The 22,474-nt window shown below is 35.1% G+C and overlaps 1 protein-coding gene across 6 annotated transcripts in view; it reads right to left on the bottom strand.

The window, feature by feature from the left end:
- Positions 1-22,474, bottom strand: part of RGS12 (regulator of G protein signaling 12) — an 85,291-nt gene that overhangs the window by 9,632 nt on the left and 53,185 nt on the right. For 4 of the 6 annotated variants that reach the window (XM_086889508.1, XM_086889509.1, XM_023925584.2 and 1 more), the window contains 12 exons: positions 21,952-22,044; positions 20,683-20,826; positions 17,024-17,203; positions 15,654-15,807; positions 14,331-14,407; positions 12,423-12,623; positions 11,544-11,617; positions 9,249-9,375; positions 8,224-8,320; positions 6,690-6,754; positions 6,015-6,168; positions 2,791-3,408 (listed from right to left, as the gene is read on the bottom strand). In XM_086889508.1, the coding sequence (XP_086745634.1) occupies positions 2,791-3,408; positions 6,015-6,168; positions 6,690-6,754; positions 8,224-8,320; positions 9,249-9,375; positions 11,544-11,617; positions 12,423-12,623; positions 14,331-14,407; positions 15,654-15,807; positions 17,024-17,203; positions 20,683-20,826; positions 21,952-22,044 (1,984 nt within the window). Of the gene's footprint in view, positions 1-1,257; positions 3,409-6,014; positions 6,169-6,689; positions 6,755-8,223; positions 8,321-9,248; positions 9,376-11,543; positions 11,618-12,422; positions 12,624-14,330; positions 14,408-15,653; positions 15,808-17,023; positions 17,204-20,682; positions 20,827-21,951; positions 22,045-22,474 lie in introns of those variants that run through there. The other 2 variants (XM_086889510.1, XM_086889511.1) reach the window with 2 other exon arrangements.

Genomic DNA, 22,474 nt, shown 5'->3' with positions numbered 1-22,474 from the left:
AACCATTAAAGCACTTAAAAAAGCAACCATTATTAATGATTTAGTCCTCTGAGATTTCGATTCTTGACTGGAGAGTTTCCAGAAGTCTTTATTATAAAATGATGTACATCATCAAACAGCCTTTCCATGCAAACTCCAATCACAAAAAGAGAAAATTTTTGTTTTAGCCTGTGTTTTTTCCACAAAATCACCGTTCTTTTATAGAATACAGTTCCCATTAAACAATAGCATGTTGTGAGAGGAGCAGAGAATACAGCTAATATATACCAAATTTATTCCAAAAAAAAAAAAATCTGGTTTGTCAGAAAGCTAAAAAATTTAGATCTTTAGTTTTGAAAAATTAGTTTGATTACTTACTGTCATGAGTGACTGACAAAATGATAAGACACAATTACCACTCACCACTGAAAGTAGAGAACACTGGTTGGAATACATGCTAATTAAAATAAATTTTTTAAAAATTAAGTTCAATATGGAACTTATAATAAAATATTAGCTATTTATTCTGAAAAAGTCTGAATAATTTTAGAATGGGAACTGCTAAAGGACTTTCAACTGCTTTCTTTTCTTTCATGGAGGCCCACAAATATGTGGGAACACAGTGACTTTTGGAAAAACTGGATTTTCATCCCCCAGAACACAATGAGACCTAGTTAACAGCACAACAAGCCTCTCTGCAGAATTTTTTTATTTATTTTTTTTAATTAGGCTTCACAGTGCTGTTATGTAGGACCCATCTCAAAGAGTGAAAAGAGTAGTGTGATCCCCAGCACTCAACAACCAACCCCTCATTGCTTACCCAAGACTACCAAATAAAGAGGTGGTTACTTTGGTTACTCCACATCAAATGAGCTGAGATCAGCAGCTCACTCCTTAAAGACCAGGCAAGAGTTGTTTTAATTTAAAATAAGAAGGAAAGTAATGAATATAAAGTTTAGCCCAAGAGCCCAAAGACAGAAGAAATTCTCCTTTCAGGAGTTCCTGTTATGACCAATTGAATCTCCTGTCTTATCTGACTTCTGGAGCACATGCCAATCCTATGGATTTCACATGTGACCCATCAGCATCTCAAGACAGCATTTTCCCTTTGATGTCTAAATTATTTAAAAATCTAACATTTGTCAGCTTTGTCTCATGGTAATTGCTACTTCATATCTATTTAGCTGTTTATTATAAGAAGGTAATTTCAATCAGAATTCTTAATCCAGGACTGAAAGAATTTTTAAAGTGATGAAGAAAATGAAAGCTTAAAACCAGTTTGCGTAACTAGAGCTAGAATTTATTACTCCTGAGAGAACAAGGATACAAAACACATGTGAAAACTACACAAAGATTTCTACAAAGTAAAAAGTAGAAAGTGGGAAAAGGGAAAGCTACAGCTCAGTGGTTACACAGAAACTTATGGCATGCATTAAAATATTGTAAATTCATGAAGTTTTTTTTAAGTGCAAATGGTTTTTTTAACAGTTCTCACTGAAAAATATGCAAATTGATACCTATGTTGTACACTTGACATATTATCAGAAAGACACCAACACATATCTATGCATATATACATCAATATGTCTGAAGTACATTTTGTGGTTCTGTTATTCATAGGCACTGGTTACAAGTCCGTCCAATACTCAGTTTCAGAAATTAAGTGGTAGCGCTTATAGAACATTTCTCAGATACTACTAATAAAGGAATTGGCTTTTAAAATACCAAGAGGATGAAATCATTTGCATTGCCATTTATAAGCATCCAACAACCAAAGAAGTATTTACAAATCATCAACCATACAGATAAAGAACAGTATCAAATACTCTGTGTAAAAAGATAAATAATTAAAATGTATATTCCCACATCACAAAGAAATGTGATCATACAAATATGGCACCATATGTTTGTGAAACATCAAAAATAAATGTAGCACATAGATACCTCTTCTTATATTTTACATTAAAATGCACAGTACAATGACTGTAAAATGTCAATGTCACGACACCCATTGTCTTCAAATTCCTGTTTCTGGTAATAGCAATTATTATTAGAGTCCATGTTTATAAAGAAATTCCATACTTCAGCCTTGGGCTAATATTGCTCTGGGATATTGCTAGACCATGAAACTTACATCCTAAAAAAGTTACATATTTTCTTTAAAGTTATCTAATAGAAAGCTACTTGATATGTGAATATTCTGGGAGAAACTGTGATAAATGCAATCTATTTCTCTGTGTAGCAAAGTACAGGTTAAAAAAGATAACATTTTTATTTTGAGTCACAAATAACAAATTCGTTAGTGAAATATATTTTAAGTTGAGGCTTATCCATTTAAAATTTTAATCATAAACAATACTGCAATTTTCAACACATAATTAGGGTTTTTGTTAAAGTACTCAAACTTCCAAACCCTAATCATGTATCTCATTATGAGAAATGGATCAGAAAATCTGGAAAAAAACAGTGCTATGGAGCTCAAAATGCTGATACCCTGTTTTGTACTCTGAGGGTGAATGAGATAATTATAGCACGTGGATGTATTTCAAAGGTTTGTCTGCATGTGGCCATTTTTGGTTACATGCCAAATCCAAACAAAAGTACATTGTTAAAGGCAACCAGAAGTATTACAGTTAGAACAGACTAAGGCAATTAAAATCTTTTTCCCTTCTTTTTTTCGGTTAAAAAAAAATAAAATTAAGGTGCAGAGAGAATTTTCTTTGTTGTTTTAATGGGTGCCAAATACTGATTAACAGTGCCAAGGAAAAGTAGTTTTACACAAAAGGAAACACTATTAAAATCTAGAAATACCTGAATTGGATCTTTGATATCCAGATTTTTCCTGATTACCTGCAAAAGGAGTTGGGGGTGGATAGTTGGCTTCCGTGAGCTTACTGATGTCTGACAGTGGCGTTGGTGGTGGCGGTGGTAGCAAAGTGCTGTTAGGGCTACTAATATCTCCTTCAGCCACAAGAGTCAAGTCTGCCACATTTTCATCATCTACCATCTGAATGCCTTCGGCCTGCAACTCTCTCGACTGCCTTTTCCACACCGTGGCATTGTTCTCCTGCGCGTGCGGAATTGGAGACAACGGAGGGCTAAAAGGAACACTGAAAGTCTTCTGGCTGTGGAGTGCTGCCAAAGCAGATTTATGTTTGTTTTCTGAGGGACCCATTTTCTTTACTGAATTTTCATTAAAGTTTTGCACGGACTCCTGTTTTCCACTGGGTGATGTACATCCATCACTGCTATCACTTTTTGAGACTCGCTTGCTGAGGCCTTTAGGACCTGCAGGAGTAGATGAGGTTGGTTCTGGTCCAGTGGGTGGTAAACGAAGAAAGTCAGGAAGAATAAGGTCTTCTTTCCTTAGCAGTCCACGTTGGTCATCTGCTCTGTTACTTTGTGCTTTGGATATGAGTTCAAAAAATTCTATTGGGGAAAAACCCAAAATTGACAAGTTTTTGTCAGAAAGTGCAATGCCATTAAAACGTACATTTTCAGCACATTTATTTTCCATGAAGATCTTCAATTCTTTCAATGCTGCCTTGAAATAAGATCCCATGTTAATTAGGAACTTTTTCAATTGCAGCAATGTTCACTAGCATCACTATAATTAAGACCATCAGCATTGCTATTGTAAGAGTTTTGCAGTTTAGAACAGCTGCAATTCACTGAGCCTTGAACACGTCTTCTATTTTATGCAGTTAATAAATCTGTACACACACACAGGATTTTTTAATTCTTTATACAAAACAAGGCTCTAGTCTTACAGACAATGGGTGCACGTTTTTATATTCTGGATGGGTTTTACCCATCTTAACTCAAAAATAGCATGCCATTTGAACATTCAAAGATTCAGAATGTTGCAAACTTCCTCGTTATATTGATTTTCTCTCAGAGTAATTATACTTTATCACAGTTTAAATTCAATTCATGGTGTAGTTTTAAACCAGGATATTATCATCGCAGGGTATGATCAGATGATGATTTAAGTAACCCCATTTTACTTGGAGCTGCATTGAATCAGTAACTTACAGGTAGTCAGTAACCATCCAAGGAGCCATTACCAAAAGCGATGGGCCAGCTTTTTAAAGAGGCTTTAACATAATTAAAAGTGATTTTCTGATCATGTCCCTAATGATATCCAATGGTTTAATATGTTTCTATATATAAATAATACTCATAGTAGATCAACACTGTTCTAAAAAGTTTCAAAACTTGGCAACAAGAAACTTATCAATTGTAAGCCAAGAATTATACCACTCCTCAAAAAAGAAGCATTGCAACAATAAACAAACTCTTTGGTACAAAACATAGACATATAAAAATATGTAATTCTTAATATAGGGTCTCTGCATGTCCTAATTTTTCAAGAAGAAAGCACTTTAACTACAGAATATTAAAAGATGCTTAAAAAGGCCATCTCCAACAGATTAATTAAAATCAACAGTTCCAACCCAGCTTATAAATACTGTTTGAAGCAAAAGCCATTAAGAAATAAAGCAACAGTACATTAGTATCAGTTTTAACTTAGCATAATATGAAGTCATACACTTGCACTTGTATGACCTTATTCTTAAATCCTCTACTCATACTTGGCAGGCTTTGCAATGTAATCGTAAAAATCACTTTTTAACATGCTTTTTCAAATGCCATAAAATTTGAATGTAGCCAAGATGGAAGCTTCAAAATGCTTCTTATTGCCAAAGTTTTGCAAAATGGCAGTAGGCATATTAAAACATGCAACATTTCTATGAAGTGTCATACAAAAATGTTTCTGAAATTTCAAAGCTCATAGAACAGTTGTTTGGCTTTGCATTAAAAAACAGTCTACAACATTTGGTACGCATTTTCCAAACTTTGACAAATTTCACAAAACTCAAAATAAAATGTGAAAGCCTCGAATTCTGAAGTTTTCAAATTATGTTAATGTTTTACTCAGTCCTAGGAAAAAAAATGAAAGTATTAAAATGTGGAAAACAAGTTAACAAAAGAGTAAGCAACAGAAAATAATTTAAAATGCACTAATATTTTGTCGTAACACTTATATTAAAAAACATCTATTTTGCAGTAGAAGTTTTAGCCATAGCATTTTTTTTTTCAGTTCTAGTCAGTGGACATTTACTCACTGATGAACAGTCACAGGTAAACATTCATTTGCTGTATAAATGTGCATAAGCAAGTTTTGGATATGCATATGGGGTAACTTCAGCAGTAAATTTTAATCTGTGGGTCAAATATGTCCTTTGAGGCTTTTTTTTTTTTCTACATGGGAAAACAGGGAGGAGCGTGTAGGGCTGACAGACAGGTAATCACTTCAGTTCATGTCCTAGGGCATGGGGTGTTATGCCAAAATTTCTAGTGCTACATCATTTTTATTTCTCTTTTGCCCATGGACATCTTTCTATAAGAAAGCAAATTCTCTTAAGAGATTTTTTCTGATGTTGTCACCAGAACTATTAAGATGCAATGAAATTAAAAATAGGACTCAGGAAATGCAAGATTACCTCTGCTTATTTCTACTTCTGAACACCTTTTCAGTGCATTTGCTGAATGCAAGTTTTCCTGTTGCCCATCACGTCTCCTCTGCAGTCAGACTGCACTGCCCTGGCTGTTACAGAGTTCAGCAGAAAACTTACAAAAATTCTTACCTGAGTACATTTGGGTCTACACTACCGTGCAGTGCCTGTCGAACGCTTATATGAGGTGAACAGAAAGCCAAGCTCCTACACAGCTTACAGAGAGTATCAAATGGGATGTTCAACTGCAGTTGAGTAACTAATTCCTTTTTATTTTACAGGAACTAGGTACCCCTCACTTTTGAAAATCCCACTGGCCACCTACATTGGTGTATAGGTATTGTTAAAATTTTACCTTCAACTTAAGAAAGCTTGACAATTCAAACACACGGAACAAAAATTTAATGGTCATGACTATGATTTTCACAACACAGTATTAAACACATGGTAGCTACACAGACACAATTTTTTTCTAAGACTACTTATGTTAATATGTAAGCTATAAAGTTCACATACCCTCTGCTTCATCCAAATTTATTTTCTGACATTTTTTTTTCCCAATCTTTGCAATAGAGTCTTCTCTCTTTGACAGCCGGACTTCCCTAGCATTTTTTCCATTTTCGCCTTTCATTTTGATAGAATTAGACTTTCCTAGAGTTCTTCCCTCTCCCTGCATTAGAAGGAAAGTTAAGGTACTACTTACATTCAGACTCTATCATTGTATACATATTATGGCCTAAAGGAATGAGGAAAGTTATTTTGGAAACACATTTCTCTAACACCACAACAAATGCTTTAGTTTAGTCTTGATTATGGCAAAGAACATTTTCCATAGCAGATCTCAAAAATGTAGAAATAAATATAATACTATTTACTCTGAAGAATTCACGTAACAGAAAGGGCCTTTGAACTACAAAGTAGTTCAATAATTTTCAAACATAGATAAGCCAATGAGACACGAAACAACAAACACAACACAGTGAAAGAACTAACTGATTCATCATGAAGACAAAGTTCTTCACAAATAAATGCTGTTGACAGTGGAAAAATATCAAACAGATTACAGCTATATTCAATCTAGTTACATAATTTGACCAATTCAAAATCATGTGTGAATGCAGCCTTTGATATAGAACTCTAGAAGGAAACAGAAGATGATCTAATGGAGAAAAATCGTTGCAGAAGACTTACAGTAGATCCTTGACTTCTTGAAGATACAGTTGCAGTCTGTTTTACTAATACGCCTCTTTGTTTTTCTGTAAACATAAATATACCTTCGGTAACTACCAATTTATAATCTCCCAAAGAAGCAAGATTTAAGGGACAACGGTGGACACAACAGATTTTTGCCTTAAAATTGCTCTAATATACATTCAGAAAATAAAGAGTGAGTACAGTTGATAACCCTGATACTTTTCAGTAAAAACCTACCAGAATCTCCCTCCCATCTTCAGATTTTCCTCACACTGGCATTACTTTTAAAGTTAAAAGGTGCTGAAATTTCACTGACATACTAAATTCTCATTTACTTTAGAGCAAATAATCATAAAATCTGGTAATTCAGGTTGCGATTCTCAAAAGTATAATTTAAAAAGAAAATCAGCAGAAAAGACCATTGAAAGGCCATGTTGAATCTTTTCCATCCTGTTTCATGCATCAATTATTTTGTAGACACTGCTGTATCCTCTTTGCCATCTTCTAAGTTACCAAAAGGCTCCATCAAATTAAATCTGCCTACAGAAAATACAGTAACAGAATCTTAGCCCTCTTTCACTGGTACAATGCCACAGAACCAACCCACTGCCAGAATGATCCCCTATGATTTAGGCTTTTACAGCAGCTGGCAGCACACTGGATTTAGGCTTTACTTGTAATCCTTAAACTAATTATCTCTGAGAGTATTTAGATGGAAATCTTTTTTCAAAATAACAATTGGTTCTCTTGGTTAGAAAAATGACAAATCTGATTCTCCTTAATAAATACCTCCATCTTTATAATCCCAGTTATTCCTCAAAGATGATCTCTGCTCTAAGTCTGTTTAATTCAACCATATCTAATTTAGTTTTTGAAAATAAGTGTTCAGTATCTCTAAAAAGTCTCCTAATCAAACCTTTACTCTCAAGGCTCCTTACATTAATCTAGAGTGTTAATTGGCAAAGAGATTGTCAACTGTTTAGCTGATAAATTTTTATTTTTCCAATTACATTGCCTAGGGTAATCACGAGTTCTATCCTTTTTGGTGTTATTTTCAGATACTTTAAGCTGGAGAGGTAGGCTCTACTACTTTCTCAGGTTTAAGAAGGATACTATGATAGCAGCATACATAGCTGCTGTACAAACTGCATATGTTTTCCTCATACAGAATGTTCCTTACTGAATCATTGCCAAATGCACAGAAGATATTTGACACTTCATTCCTATTATTATTACTGTGCACTATGTTCCTAAGTCTGTGTGTGGATCTGTGGCTGAGCACAAACAAAAAATTCAAATATTACTACTGCAAAATTTCTTCCAGCAACAGTAAAAGTACATGCTATCAGAGATTCAACTAATCTTCAGTCTTCAGCAATTGCACTGCATTTTAGTTAAAAAGAATATATGCCACATGTGATATATCTAAATCACATTTACCTCACCTTCACATCAACAGGAAAAACTAACCATAGTCAGGGTTTATGAAACTGACTTGGAACCATAAACTAAAGCTTTTATACAAACTTACCTCTACCCTTTGATGGTTCTTTTTCCTCTAGAACAACCCGTTGACCATCCAGATTAGATATAGGGACACCAAGATCAAGTGGTTCCTGCTCACCGCTCTAAAGTCGGATCACAGTTTGTATGTAACAGAGAAAAAGCTGTTTTCAGAACAAATTCATGCAGTCTGACATAGTTGAAAGAAAATGAGCAAAGCATTTTTATGCTTCAGAGTAGCTTCAATATGTTCCTCTACCATTCTAAAAATGTTTATTCCAGTTGTGTAAAACTACCTCAATTTCAATAAGCATAACCGTATTCTGTGAGAAGAATGGTATTTGGGGAAAAAAGAGATATATGGAGAAAAAAAAAACATCCCATTTTCAAGTGTGCTCAAATATTCTAGCACCATTAGTGTGTATGTTCAGCAAATCATGTTTTTCAGAGGACATTTAAGATTATTTTTTATTCTAAATTGACTGTATTTCATTAATTTTGTAATTTCATTAAATGAAGTTACCTTTATACCAACATGCTTTTTAGTTATCTTAAAAGCTTGGACTGGTTCAGCTAAGACAGCACACATACTAGAAATACCACAAAATTAACTTTACATTCCTAGGTGTTCCAGCATAATAGAGAAGAGAACAGCCAAGACTTCAGTAGTAGAGATGTTGAACCTCTACGTTTTGTGAATTTTTTCACAAAAAATTTCTGCAAGGGGATTTGTGGAAAATTTCATGATTCCCAGGATAATGGAACAAAAGCTTTAATCCAGCCAACTCTCCCTGGCCAATAATGGAAGTTGAGCTCTGGAAGAAGCAAAGTTCAAGCTTGCTTATTTAGGATGTAGGATTTATTCGGAAGAGAATATAGAACAGGTATAGACTATTAAGCATAATGGTTATAACTACAGTGCATTTTATCTCAAAATGTAGCTATAGATATTTAAATGACTAATTCTCAGGAGAGGAATCATTTCAGGGACTATCATATGATCTTCTCCAGACAGAAAATATTGCTGCTTGAATTACATCAAAGAATACTTACTAGTCTCGCCACAAGTTCATTAAGATTTAAACCATATTTTGCAACAACAGGCCTTAAGACCTCTGTTACTGGTTTGGTGGGTTTCGCCTTCAGACCAACTGACCGATTGATAGGAACAAGATCCAGCCTGAAACACAGCAATTGTAACATTAAAATGTGAAATATTCCAGTAAACAAAGTGAACAGAAATATGTAAAAGCCAATCAACAGCAAAGTTATACCAATTTACCAGCTAGTAACTAGCTGGAACTGCAGTAGCATGAATCTGTGCTAAATTGAAGCAACAAAAAAATATTTTATTGTTATTTCTTTATTGTTATATTTAATTTATTATTACTTATATTTAACACAAACAAAAATTGTACTGTTTCACTCTCCAGAGCTGAGTGAAGGCCTGAGCCACGCTATTTCAGACCAAGGAAAAGCATTCCACAGCACTTCCATATTTACAGGGAGATTATTGTGACCAGTTTGGTCCAGGAGTCCTTCCAAAGTAACTCCATGCCTGAGCTATAGATTTAGTTGCAAGAAAAATATTTCTTCTCATTTCCACAAGACAAATTTACAACTTCTTATGCAATTCTATAAGATGGATTTAGAAAGTATTTTCATTTTTGAGCAGACTAACAAACACAGTGAAATTCCAGATGATGCTACTTCTTTAGGGTTGGTGCCACTGTATGATGAAATATTGGTATAAGAGAAACTTATATACCAAATCTGAAAATGTAATAAACATAGAAGTTACAGGCTAAAGACAGCTCTCTCCAGAGCCTATTTTACAATTTTGCATTATTAAGACAGTAAAAGAATAATGAAATACAAAAATCTAAAAAAAAATTTAAACCCAAACAACAATTCATTAGCATATATTTTCCTGCATGGAGCTGTGCCTGGCTTTGGTTTGATATTTTTTAACACTCTTTATCTGTGCCCTGAATCCTCCATAAGCTGCATTTGATTGTAATGGTACTATAGTATGAAATCAAGGACAAGCTGATTACTAACAAAACAATCAGAAGAAATGTACATCATATTACTATTGTCAGTAATCTTGTCAGTCACAATTAAATATAAAACTCATGTTTTAGCTCATAAAAATTACTTAAATGACAATATGTTTAGTCATGTTGACTTTTCCACAAGAAGCCAGAATAACTGAAACTTTCTTTGAATTCAACAGTTACTAAATTCAAATGATCCATTTTAATCTTTCTCTGGTAATTTATACAGAAGTGGCAAACATTGAGGTAACTAAGTATAGCCACAGATTATTTCTCCTTTGTCTGAAAATGTTCCAAATATTTGACTCTATTTGCTTATATAGCATCTACCCAGAGAAGGGAAAAATGTAGAACATTTCTATATTTTAATTAACACACAAATAACATATGGTACTGCCTACTTAAAGTTCCTTTTTAACTTGGAGACTCAACAAGCTCACACCTAATAAAAAGACTGCTCAATCTCAATTTCAAAATTGAATATGCTATGGAGTATTTATTAACCTCAAGTACCTTTAAATAGAAATTAGCCCAGCTTCCTCAGGAAAAGTAATATAGAGCCAAAATAAGGCATGCCTGACAAAATAAACTTTATTCACTTCAAAAGTCGAGGTCAGTAATGTAATACATTTTACTTCAATGTTTTTTCCTGAAATAATTATTGGATTCATTTTGGAAAAAAATACAAATGTTATTTTCAAAAAAACACACACTATCAAATATATTACATAAAACTAAATGTATCACGTACTGCATTATATTATATCCATCCTAATAATATAACATTGACTTGCTTAAGATTCAGGGTTCATGAGATGAATTTTATTTATACAATTAGTCTTACTATAATTTTTCAGGTGGGCACATAGTTACAGATATAACTGAATGGGAACATGTCATCAATATATAGATCATTTAATTTTAAGACTAGGAGACTCACAGTTCAGTTTCCATGTCTTTCTTGTGCAACTCCAACCTACTAAACATGTCTCTTTCTGATGTGGAGTGTCCCTCTGGACCCAGAGATTTGTCCAATGCTTTCACAGCTGTTTCAGCTTGGGCTTTTTAACATCATAATAATATTGAAATGTCCCTAAACTGGAACACTGGCACCAATACCCCGCTGGTATCCTAAAAGCAACCCAGAAAGCTCCCCCCTGCAGCTGCACAGCCCCCTGTTTCACTACACAGTGAAAAACTGGCAACATATCCCTTATTGCACTTACAAAAAGTAAAATGGAAAATGGGGAAGTGGAAAAGGCCAGAGGAAGACATTCTTTTTGACTCTTACCGAAATAAAGTGCGTTTTTCTAAGCGCAGGTCCCGAGACTCCAGGATACTGCTGTCTTGGTGCAATACCAGGGGCTACAGAGCACGTCAGGGATAAAAGAAGAGAGAGCAAATTAATTTTAAACTATGTAAAAAAGAGCAGCTTTGTTGTCAAATTTTCTTAAGGTTACTCAGAATATTATTAATATAGGTTGCACACATTATAGCAACTGTTGCTTTACAATATGGAACACAATTAAAGAGTGTTTTCCTTTGGCTAGGTGTGAAACAATGACCAAAATTCAATTTCCACTGGAATCAGCAGGTATTCAGGAACTTGGATTTTAAAACAAAACTAGGTTCTTCAACTTACATAAATTATATAGAATGATGAATACAGCCAGCTAATAGTCTTTAAAAGCTTTAAAACAAAAAAAGCCCATAACTATGAGCATTCATTGATTTTTGTCACCATAATCATCTAGATGGATCAAAAACATGAATTTAAGAGAAGAAATACTTCAGGCCCACAACTTCTCTTTGAATTGGAGACAATTCTGTTGGACTAAGCCATCACACACACACACTGCACCATCCACACAGATTGTTGTCTTGGAAATTTCCCTCAATTTTAAAACCTGCACCTCATTTCTAGCATTAATGCACCCCATTCATCTTTGAACTGAATGTCACGATGTTTTTGGGCTTTGATGCTGTAGCATCTACTACCAGACATTTGTTTTCCTCGTGGATAATTCAATTCTCCTTCAATTAACCAGCACTGCCAATGTAAAGCTATGGGCAGAACCAGGAGATAAGTGAGAGTATGGAGAGAACAGAATCCCTTATTTGCAAAATGGGCACTAAAATGCTTCCAGAAAACCCCAGGAAAATGCAGTACCTTATCACCTCCAACTAGAAACAGGTCCACTGCAGCTATGTTGATGCCATGTTTCTCACAGACCCCAGAGAGCACCTCTTTGATGGAGAACCCCGATTTCACAGCCATTTTGCTGGATGAACCATCAGGAAGGTTTACACAGCAGTATTTGGGGGATTTGTCTTTATCTGGTACAAATGCAGGCAATCTTGAGGTCTCAGACTTGAAAGGAAAAAGAAAGGTCAGCGTCCAATGGGAAAATTAGGACTGGGTATAAACTTTTAGATTCTGCACAGATAAAACCAAGCCAAGAACCATACTTTCTACCGTGCTTTAGAAATCCTTCCAAATACCACAAATATCAGATAAATTTAAATCCTGGGGGAAAAAAAATTAGATAAAGATCACAGTACTGCACAAATCTAAATTTATTTCTAGAACAGATGAGTTTTATACAGCTAGTGTGTAAAACAGTTACAACATTCACTAAAGAACTCCTAAGTAAAAAAATATAAAAGTAAATAAAATTTTATTAAGCATCCAAATAGTTAAATGTCTGTGCTCAATAATTTCCTGCTGATGTAAAAATTACCATTGGCACCCTATGAATCAACATTTAAGTGAAGAGGAATGCCTTTAAACTACAGGTTCCTCAATTTTTCCTCTCAAAATTTCCTCTTCTTTCAACATAATGTGAATTCTATGCACAAATACAACACAGAGAAATTAAAATTTTAAAATTCTTTGCTTCAAGACCATTAATTGTTTTTATTAAAGGGAATTAGAACTACAATGTTATGGGCTATGCACTAGCCTTTATTCTAGAGTAACAGCAGAATAGCACCACTACTACTAAATAACAAAAGTATCTTTGAAAATTGAACAAAAAGCTCGCTTAAAACTTAAAAGGACACTAAAAAAATATTGGTTTTACGGCCTTTTAGGGTACTTATCATTCTTTTTTTCTTTAACTTGGTGCTTATCATTTAAATCACCATAACTTTCTGACTTAAATCAGGTGGGAGTGGGAGAGAAATGAGGGGTTGTTGCTTTAGGCAGGCTTTGCATTTTCTATTTTTTAAGACAAGACTTTTCTGCAACAGAAATAAACATGACCTCAGCATGCTTGTTTTCCTGATCAATATTTTTAGCACAGGTAAAATTACACAGTTATTAGTTCATGGTTAATTACACAGAATCTAGTCTATTAGAGGGATATCAAAAGCACAAAAAAACTCTAAAATTTCCTTTTTTTAGATTCCTCCTCCATGTCAACACAGATAAAATATTACATCTATGTTTTATTAATACTGTTTTAATTTTGCACCTCATCAGTTTTACACTGTGAAGGTTGAACTTCATGGTTAGAAATCAGTGTCTCCATTTTTTAATTTCTTAGTGTGACAAAGTGTTTGCAACAAACTTCTCAGGTTTTTAGGATTTAGTCATAATGACAAGAACACACAGCTTTAAAAGACACAGAGAAGAAACACAACAGACACTGGCACAACAAAAATCAACCTAATGCAACTTGCATCCCCCTTACTGCATAGGCCAAGAAGAGGGAAAGCTTTAACCTGTGGTTGTTCAAAACAGACTCTCTCTTCTGCAGTAGAACAAACTATTTTTCAAGAGCTAGAGTCTTTAAAAGGGAAACTTTATTCTGGTAGTTCACTGGTGCCTGATGCTAAGACAGACAAGAAGACAAGATGCAAAGCATATCCAAGGACAGAATAAGAAGTAATATATGAATACAACTGCTATTGCATTTCTAACACTCTAAAATTGCTTAATACTACATCCTGTGCTCCAGCTGCATCACTTAAAAACCCTTTCCCAAGGCTAAGCTACATCACACTACTTAGAAAATCAGTAATTCGCTGTTTTATCTGCTTGCCCACTGGTTCATTAGTAAGAAGCAGCCATTACCAAGTCAAGACTAGCAGTGGATGACATGGAGCCTTGTGATTCCCTTCTGTACGACAATCCATTGGACTGAAAAGAATCTGTTTGTGCAAAGAATCAGCAATCAGTAAAAAAGGCTTATTTTATTATTTATCATAATACAAAAAAATATTTCAAATATTAGCTTGTTGGGTCACAATTTTTTCTTTTTTCATTAAAAGGAAAGAAACCACCATATCATCATACCGTGCACAGAAGCATGGAAGCCAAAGCAACTTTTGGTCAAGTGTTTCTTGATTATGTAACCCCTGAATAAACCCATTTGTTTTTATATTAAAAAAGAAAAAAAAAATCTGTTCTAAAAAAGTACTATTACTTTAGCTAATTAGATTTAACAAGATTTCAGTATTTCATCTTACTAATTATTCTGTCTCTTCAGATATTCTCAAGGGAGATAAATATTTTTAAAAGTCCAATTATGGTGTTAGAACACTAAAATCTAAGACAATTACTAGTCACTCTCAGAAGGTTATGTCTATGATCTCAGCAAATGCCTTTGATGTCTTTTCACATATGACTATGGAACACTCAAATTATCCATGTGATCAAGGGTACCTCATGGGTCTGGGCAGAAGTAAAAACTACAGTATCAAATACAGACCAAACTTTGTGCTTTGCTGGAATTTCTTCATTATTTTTAATTTAACAGAATAATTTATTGCAAAACTTTCATGTCCTCTAGAGGCCATGTACAGGTGCTTTCCTAAGGGAACTCTTCCCTAAACTCTCAAACACAATTAAATAACAAAACAGCAGGTCACAAGGGCTTTCACACCTCTGACTCTCCTATTTTAGTCAGGGAAGGTGAAAACAGATGGTGGCTGCTCAAAAGTGAACATACCTGTGTGTTACTGATAAAAGAAAGAAACGTAGGATAACGCAGATGGAGGAATTTTTAAATAGCTGTAACTATAGCACTCTTTGCTGTACTGCTCCTGGACTTTTCTGTAAAGAATTGAAATGATCTTTCCATAAAAATAGTAGGGCTCTGCTTGAAAAAGCAATTACCACCACACAGAAAGGCAGAATGTGCCAAAAAGCAGGAAAAAAAAAAATCTTGTGGAAGTCAGTAAAAACAAATTTAAATATTGTCATATTTTCATCTATTTACTTGTACATCTTCTTCCACAAAGCTGCAGCAATATTAGCCTCACTACGGCCTTCTGACTCAATAGTTGTCTTCCTCTGCCACTCCCAAGAATGCACTTGGATAGCAACTAACCATGGTGAGATTAGTCACATCTGTTGCTGAGACACCCTTGAAACAAAGTGGAAAGAGATACTCACCGTTTGGATAATCACCATTTTCTCTCCTCTTCTGTGATTTTCCCAAACTCTTACTTCTTGACCATGAGAAGAATGTTCCCCTTTTTTTCTTCTCAGTGTCTTCCTCTCCTGACTCTTCATTTAAAGATCTTCCTGACTTTGACTTACCACTTAGCTATCACCAAAACACAATTAAATCACTGGTTGGATCACAGTTGTGAGTATATTGTCTAAAATAAACGTTCCCACACTTCTTCCTAAAACAAGAGTGTGATGGCCAGGTTAGCTGCCTTCTTTACCCCACGCACAAATGTCTGTGCCAGCATCCCTCTCAGCAGCAATCAAAAAAACCCAAAAAAACCTCACCAGTGGCAACAAAAAGAAATACAGAGATGGAAATGTGCTGCTTGGTACGGAGTACAAAACTGTAGCTGGAAATGAGCCATCAAGAGCTCCAGCAAATATAAAAGAACTGTCCCCAGCTCACCAGTAATGCCTAAGTTTATGTGGAAAGGCCTTTTAAAAGACTGAATTTTACTTTGGTGCTTTTCCTAGGCTAGGCTTGAACGTGAACAGCTTTCAAGGACAATGACAAAGTACTGTTTAACATTTACAAGTATAATCTAGTATTTATTAGAGCTGAAGAATACAAATGTCAGGAATGTTTGATATTAAACTAAACTTGCTTTTAACAAGCTAGTATTCTTGTTAGATTATAAGAATATTCCTTGAAATGCTACTTTTTAAAGGTTCCTAGTCATAAGAATACATAATGGCAAATGGGGTAATCTGTAGTGATTGACATGAAAAATGAAAAGTTATAATTTACCCATACAGTTATGTAATGCTATGGTGGCATTATCTACAAGAAGAAAAAATAAACCCTAAATAATGTCAGGGGATCAGTCAGTATGACTACTGGTCTAATTTTTAAGCAACTGTACTTATTTAACATAGAATTATCTTAGTTTAGCAGGCACTAAGAAATTAAAAACTACCCTCTGCAAAAATAAGCTAGTTTAGGTTAAGCTTTCTCCAAAACTTCTAGGATAAAATTTCTCCTCTCATCAAAGGTTAAATTATCATGTATTAATTCCCAGATTCAACTAAAATATGCTTCTTAATCCTTACTTTTTATTTGTACATATATAGTTAAATAATAATGAAGTTTAAAATTACATTCAGAAATTCAATATCTAGAAAACTGATTCAAAGGCAAGGATAAAAAAATAAGTATATTCCTGGGTACATAAAAATTTTGTAATTATATTTACCACCATCTCTAACCACACATTATGATTTTATTTTATATGTTATCTTTGATTTTCTAAAGAACTTGAAAAACATTATTTAAAAACATGGTTTTGAGATAACAGCAATGCAAAGGTCACCTTTTTTGGTGTTGACATGTTGGACTTCTCTGAACTGACGCTGTGTTTAGAAGTGGGGCTGCTGGGAACACGCTGAGGATCAGGAAGAGGACGTCCCTCCACTTCAGCTAAGATGCATTCTTGGTAAAGGGGGGATTTGAGGAAGCGAGTATAGCTATCAAACTTCATCAAGTTAAATATCTGAAATTAAACCACAATGGATAATGGTTACATACATTCGAGTAACACATCAACAAAATGATGCTACTTTGCAACAGGAAACTCCCACAAAATTTAGGACACCCATGCTGTAAACAGCACAGGTATTTCTGTTTAGATTTAAACATTGTTTATACCTGGCTAAATATACTGCACCCATTTTAAAGTGAAACATAATTTGATCTATTCCCTTATAAGGTTCAAGAAAAGTTATGATTTGTGCCAAGTGCAAGCTGAGATGCTGTAGAGTCTTGACACCATCTTCTTTTACTGCATTGATGCCATTCTATGAGGAGCATGTAGCAAGCTGGCCATTTAAAACATTTTACAGGTTATTACACTAATACTGCATGTGACAGGATTAAGCTATAAAGTGTGTTTTAAGGCAGCTGTGAACAAGAGAAGTTAAAATATGCAAATATGATACAATCACAATATGCAATACACAATGATACAAGATACACAAAGTGCTTTACTGACGTGAGGAGAAGCTGAAAGTCCTTTACAATATCTATAATGTTCACAGAATCATAGAATCATTTAGGCTGGAAAAGACCTCTAAAATCATCACGTCCAGCCATTAACCCAGAACAAGTGACAAGTGTTTACAGTAAACCAGGGCCATGTGCCCAATGATAAGGAAAAGGCACATCGGTATCTCTGGACAATTCAGTAATCAAGGAGCTGTAGATCTTGAAAGAGAATAGTTTACATTAAATTATCAACATTTATCTTTAACCACAGAGGAAGAAAGCAGCTCTATACCAGGCCTGGAGCAAATATCTGAGGCTGATTTAACCAAAGCTAAATTTATGAAAGTGAAAAAGAGCTTTTTTTTTAAATGCTAGATAATGTTTACATTCTTTGTTCCATTTTTGCAAACCTGCTGCTTTAAGTAAATCCATACTTTCAGCTCTATATCTTCTCTGGTGATTCAGTTTATCTGAAAAAACAGTGTGAATGGCTACTTCTTTGGACATGACAAATTCCCCACAGGCAAAGGAAGGTATGCACCACCCAGCAGGTTATGGCATTCCCAAGAGTATACAGGAAAGTCCATCACTGAGACAGAGTGGCCCATTTGCAGATGGAAACCACGCTTCACATTGTGCAGACACATCCTTCTCAACAGGCTTTAGCCCAAAACTTATCTTGCAAACAGCAAGATAGAGCAGAGAGAACTTGATCCTGCAGAGTCACAGGAACCTGACTCAAACTGAATGCCAACTTCCATGTTTCTGACCTTCCCCTCTGTATATTCCCATTCCTGCTTAGATGCTGCCTGTCATCTTTGTTGGGCCTTCTACTGCACTGTTTTTCACATGGCAAGCTCTGGAAAAATACTTCTGTATATGCTAAATTTAACAGTCTGCAAATTAAACATACATAAAAACACAGCAAAAAAATTACAACCTTTTAACTTTGCTGGACAGAGTCATGAGAGTGTAACTAATTTACCTTGAGCTGATTATCATCTGCCCTATGCTTCTAGTCTACATCCATGATTTCCTATATTTAGCATTATTATCATATTTGCATATCTTAATGATTTCTGCATATTTGGAAACGGCTAGCAAATGTTTATTCTTACAAATAAGAAACATATATTTTAAAAGCATAATTTGAAGTTTTCAGATAAACAAGAGTAGAAAAACTTATATCCATATCAACTCTACACAAAGTATGTTACTTTTATTTTAGTATGTTCAAGTTACCTACACTGTCCTCCATCCAGAAACACTGAAAATGCTTGCTCTTAATTTACAAAAAAGAACAGTATCCTAACTAGGTACTTTGGCTGCATCCACACTGCTATTACAACCTCTAAGAACAAGATCACAGACAAATTTGTCAAGACATGGACACAGGGCAACATCCAGAGGTATTCCCAACAGGCAGTGCTTGAGAGAGAACGGCCTGAAAGTGTTTCCAAGGCACTTTCCCACACAATTCTGCAGCTCCTCTGCAGCCTTACAGCAACATTCCCTGTTCCCCAGCACCACACTCATCCAACAACCACCACAGAGCAACACCCTTGCACTCTGTGGTCAGTGCTCAAATCTAAAAAATATTGTGCTTTCGCTTTATGAAGGTTGTGTCACCACCATGAGCTGAACTTTGAGAGTCTGTGGGTGTGTTGCAGTAACTGCACAACCCACAGCTGTGTGTTCTCAAGGTGGTGCCATCCACCAAGACCCACAAACTGACCTGCAGAACCACTCACTGATACAAAGAAATTAAGGGTCACCAAGCAGCTGATTTCCCAGCACTGACCTCAGCCAGGCAATACACCACCAGCATCTCAGACAAGCTCCAAGGCCATGTCCCTCAGCAGAAGTAACTCTTATCCTGCTTAACTTCATTTTCCAGTGGAAGGAACTGACTGAGGGATCTGAGTGAGGCACTGACAATTTGAGATAAGCAGGTCAGGTACAGACAGGCTTTGTGGCTGGGACTGGACCCACAGCAGGACTTCTTATGAGCATCTTCTCCCACATTATGAGCCCTCCAACTAAGGATACAGCATTTTCAAAGGGGCAAAACCTGCATCAGCCCTGTCACCTGATTCATCAGGACTCCTTATTCTCCACCAAACAAATGGGACAGGATAAGGAGGAATTCAGGCATAGTCTCCACAACACCAGGATGACAAATGTATGGAAAAATGTCTGGGAAGGTGGTGACTGGTAATTCCCACAGAAGGCTCAGGCTTGGGAGGTGTCTAAGCAGTAGCTATAATGCTGGAAGCTACCAGACCAGCAGTCAGACCTACCTTTCCATCTCCACTTTGCAGGAGGATGACACTATACCCAGCTGCTCAGATTGCCCACTGAGATTGTGACCTGGTTCATTAAAGCTATGGCCTTGATTTCAAAATGATGGCATCAAAATCACTTCTACTAATAAATTGGTAGGGTGGAAGAGTTACAAAAGAGATAACTTAAGAAAAAAAGCTAGAAACTTAATTTCTACAGGAAATGTAAAGTGTATCCTGTTGTTGCATGACTGTTCTGATTATCAATAATTATATAAAATACATCCACTTCAGAGGTCTTCAGACTCCAACAGTTTTAAAATCTCTTTGCCTGACAGCAGTATTAAAGCATAAGAGAAGAACTCCTTTAATATAACTGACATTTTAAAAACCAAAATTAGATACTATTTGTGTACCCAATATCCACCAAAGAAAAACAGCCATATGCAAACCCTCTATGCAATGGTGCTGCAACATATGGAATTATTTATTTGCACTAAACTCTCATTTCAATAATAGTACTTTTCAGATTATTTTTTAGTTTAATGACAATTTTCTCCACACATAACAGAAAAACAGTCAAGTAGCCTTTTTTTCTATTCTTCCAACAGAGTCTAAAATATACAGCATGTAAAACTATTTTTATAGATCATAAAGGAAAAGATAACAGACATAAACATAGAGCATTCATGGTTACTATGGTTACCTGAAGTTGCTGTTCCTTGAACATATCTGGATGGGGAGAATTGAGAATATCATCTGCCAGCTGTGCCTGGCTGTCAATATTAACTGGGGTTGTAGCTTTGCTACACAAGAATTTACTGAAGATCTCCCGGGCCCTGTAAGAAAGCTACAGAAAAGAAATGCTAAATGTATGTTGGTTTTAAAACTGTATTTTTAGCTAGGCATTTCTTACACTGATATATTCCACCCAAAAACAGATAGCCATTCCTGAATCTTTCATATATGTATTTTTCATATATCAGGTTTTGCCAGTTTTAGGCCCATAAATAGGGTTTTTCCTTTAAGATTACAAATATTCATCAAATATTTCTTAAACAATAAAAGTTGTCCTCCAAATAAAAGTTAAAATAATCAAGCAGTGAAGCACAGCAAGTATTTTTTAAAAAGGAGAGTAGTTTTTTTTAGATTTTAGACCTTTTACATAACAACCGTAACTATTTAAATACATCCTCTAAGATTCCATTTCTAGAAGTGAGAAAAAGGTAAGTATATATATGAATATTTACAGTCAAAACCACTGATTTTTAACTTGTTTACTTTGAAATACCCACATCATGAAAATAATGAAAAACCCACCAAGTTGAGCCCACAGCCCTTAGGGGTGGTGTTCAGAAAATACATTGTTTGAAGACAAAAGTAGAAGGAAAAAAACCTCATTAGTAGACAAAATAATTAAGAGAAACTTGGGAGATTAAATTGCTTCCACCACATAAATCTGACTAGATTTGGCTGTGGTGTAGACAGAAGTTTTGCCAACCTGCACAAAGTTCAAAATTCACCCAAACTGCCTGACCAATGTAGGATTCCCTCAAAAGGATGAGATAGAGATTCTCATAATTTGTGAAAAAACATGAGAGCCCTACCCTTTGAGCAGCAGATAATCTAAGTTATTTAGAAATACAACCTTGGCTGGTGGAGGCAGCTGAAAGAGTGCAGGGGCGCTCTCCTTGACATGTTCCATTTACTTGCTCTGCACTTGCATACACTGGGCTACCACTGCTGGCCATTTACAACATCCAGGATACCTTACATTGCTCTTACAGACACTGCAAGTTACAGACTCTGCACTTTGCTGTAGTTTAAACATATCCAGAATCTTAAATTTAAGTCATCCCACCCTATTTTAGTGATGTCACAGTACACAGACCAAGCACAGCTCCATTAGTTTCAATAATTTTGAAATAATTTCTGAAGAAGCAACACATGGTACTGAAAAATAACATTGACTTACTTCTTTTTTATCATGTGCAGGTACATGGTTAAAATATTCACAGGCCTGCCAAAATAAAATATTTTCTTCACTAAATTCTTTCCGTAGAAATTCCTAGGGGGAAAAATAAGCAAATAAATAAATGTCTCAAAGAAAAGTTACTTGCCAGCTTAAACAATATATTTCTAATGCTCGGAAAGTTTTCATAAAGGTGAGTTTTCAGTCTGTCTCACAGTCCAGTTTTCTTCTAAAGTAAAAATCAATGCATGTCCAATACATACCTGGTGCTCCCCCTCCCTCTTGTGTCTTTTTAAATGTATATAATTTAGAATAATGCATCAAGTTACAATCAAATCTTTTGCAAGCAAAAGTTTGAAATGTCATTCTAAGTACTGTATAAACTGATGAATAAACTTCTAACAAAAATTTAAATAGTTTGTAAACTAGATTTTAAAGTGACACAGTAAGCTGTCTTTAATTGTAGTTCTGCTGATATAACAGAGTAGATGTTTATTAAGAAGTGCCCATAATCAATTCTGGATTC

The sequence above is a fragment of the Cyanistes caeruleus genome, chromosome 5, assembly GCF_971803275.1.
Source record: "Cyanistes caeruleus chromosome 5, bCyaCae1.hap1.1, whole genome shotgun sequence".
Lineage (NCBI taxonomy): Eukaryota > Metazoa > Chordata > Aves > Passeriformes > Paridae > Cyanistes > Cyanistes caeruleus.
This window is presented reverse-complemented; position numbering and strand designations above follow the sequence as displayed.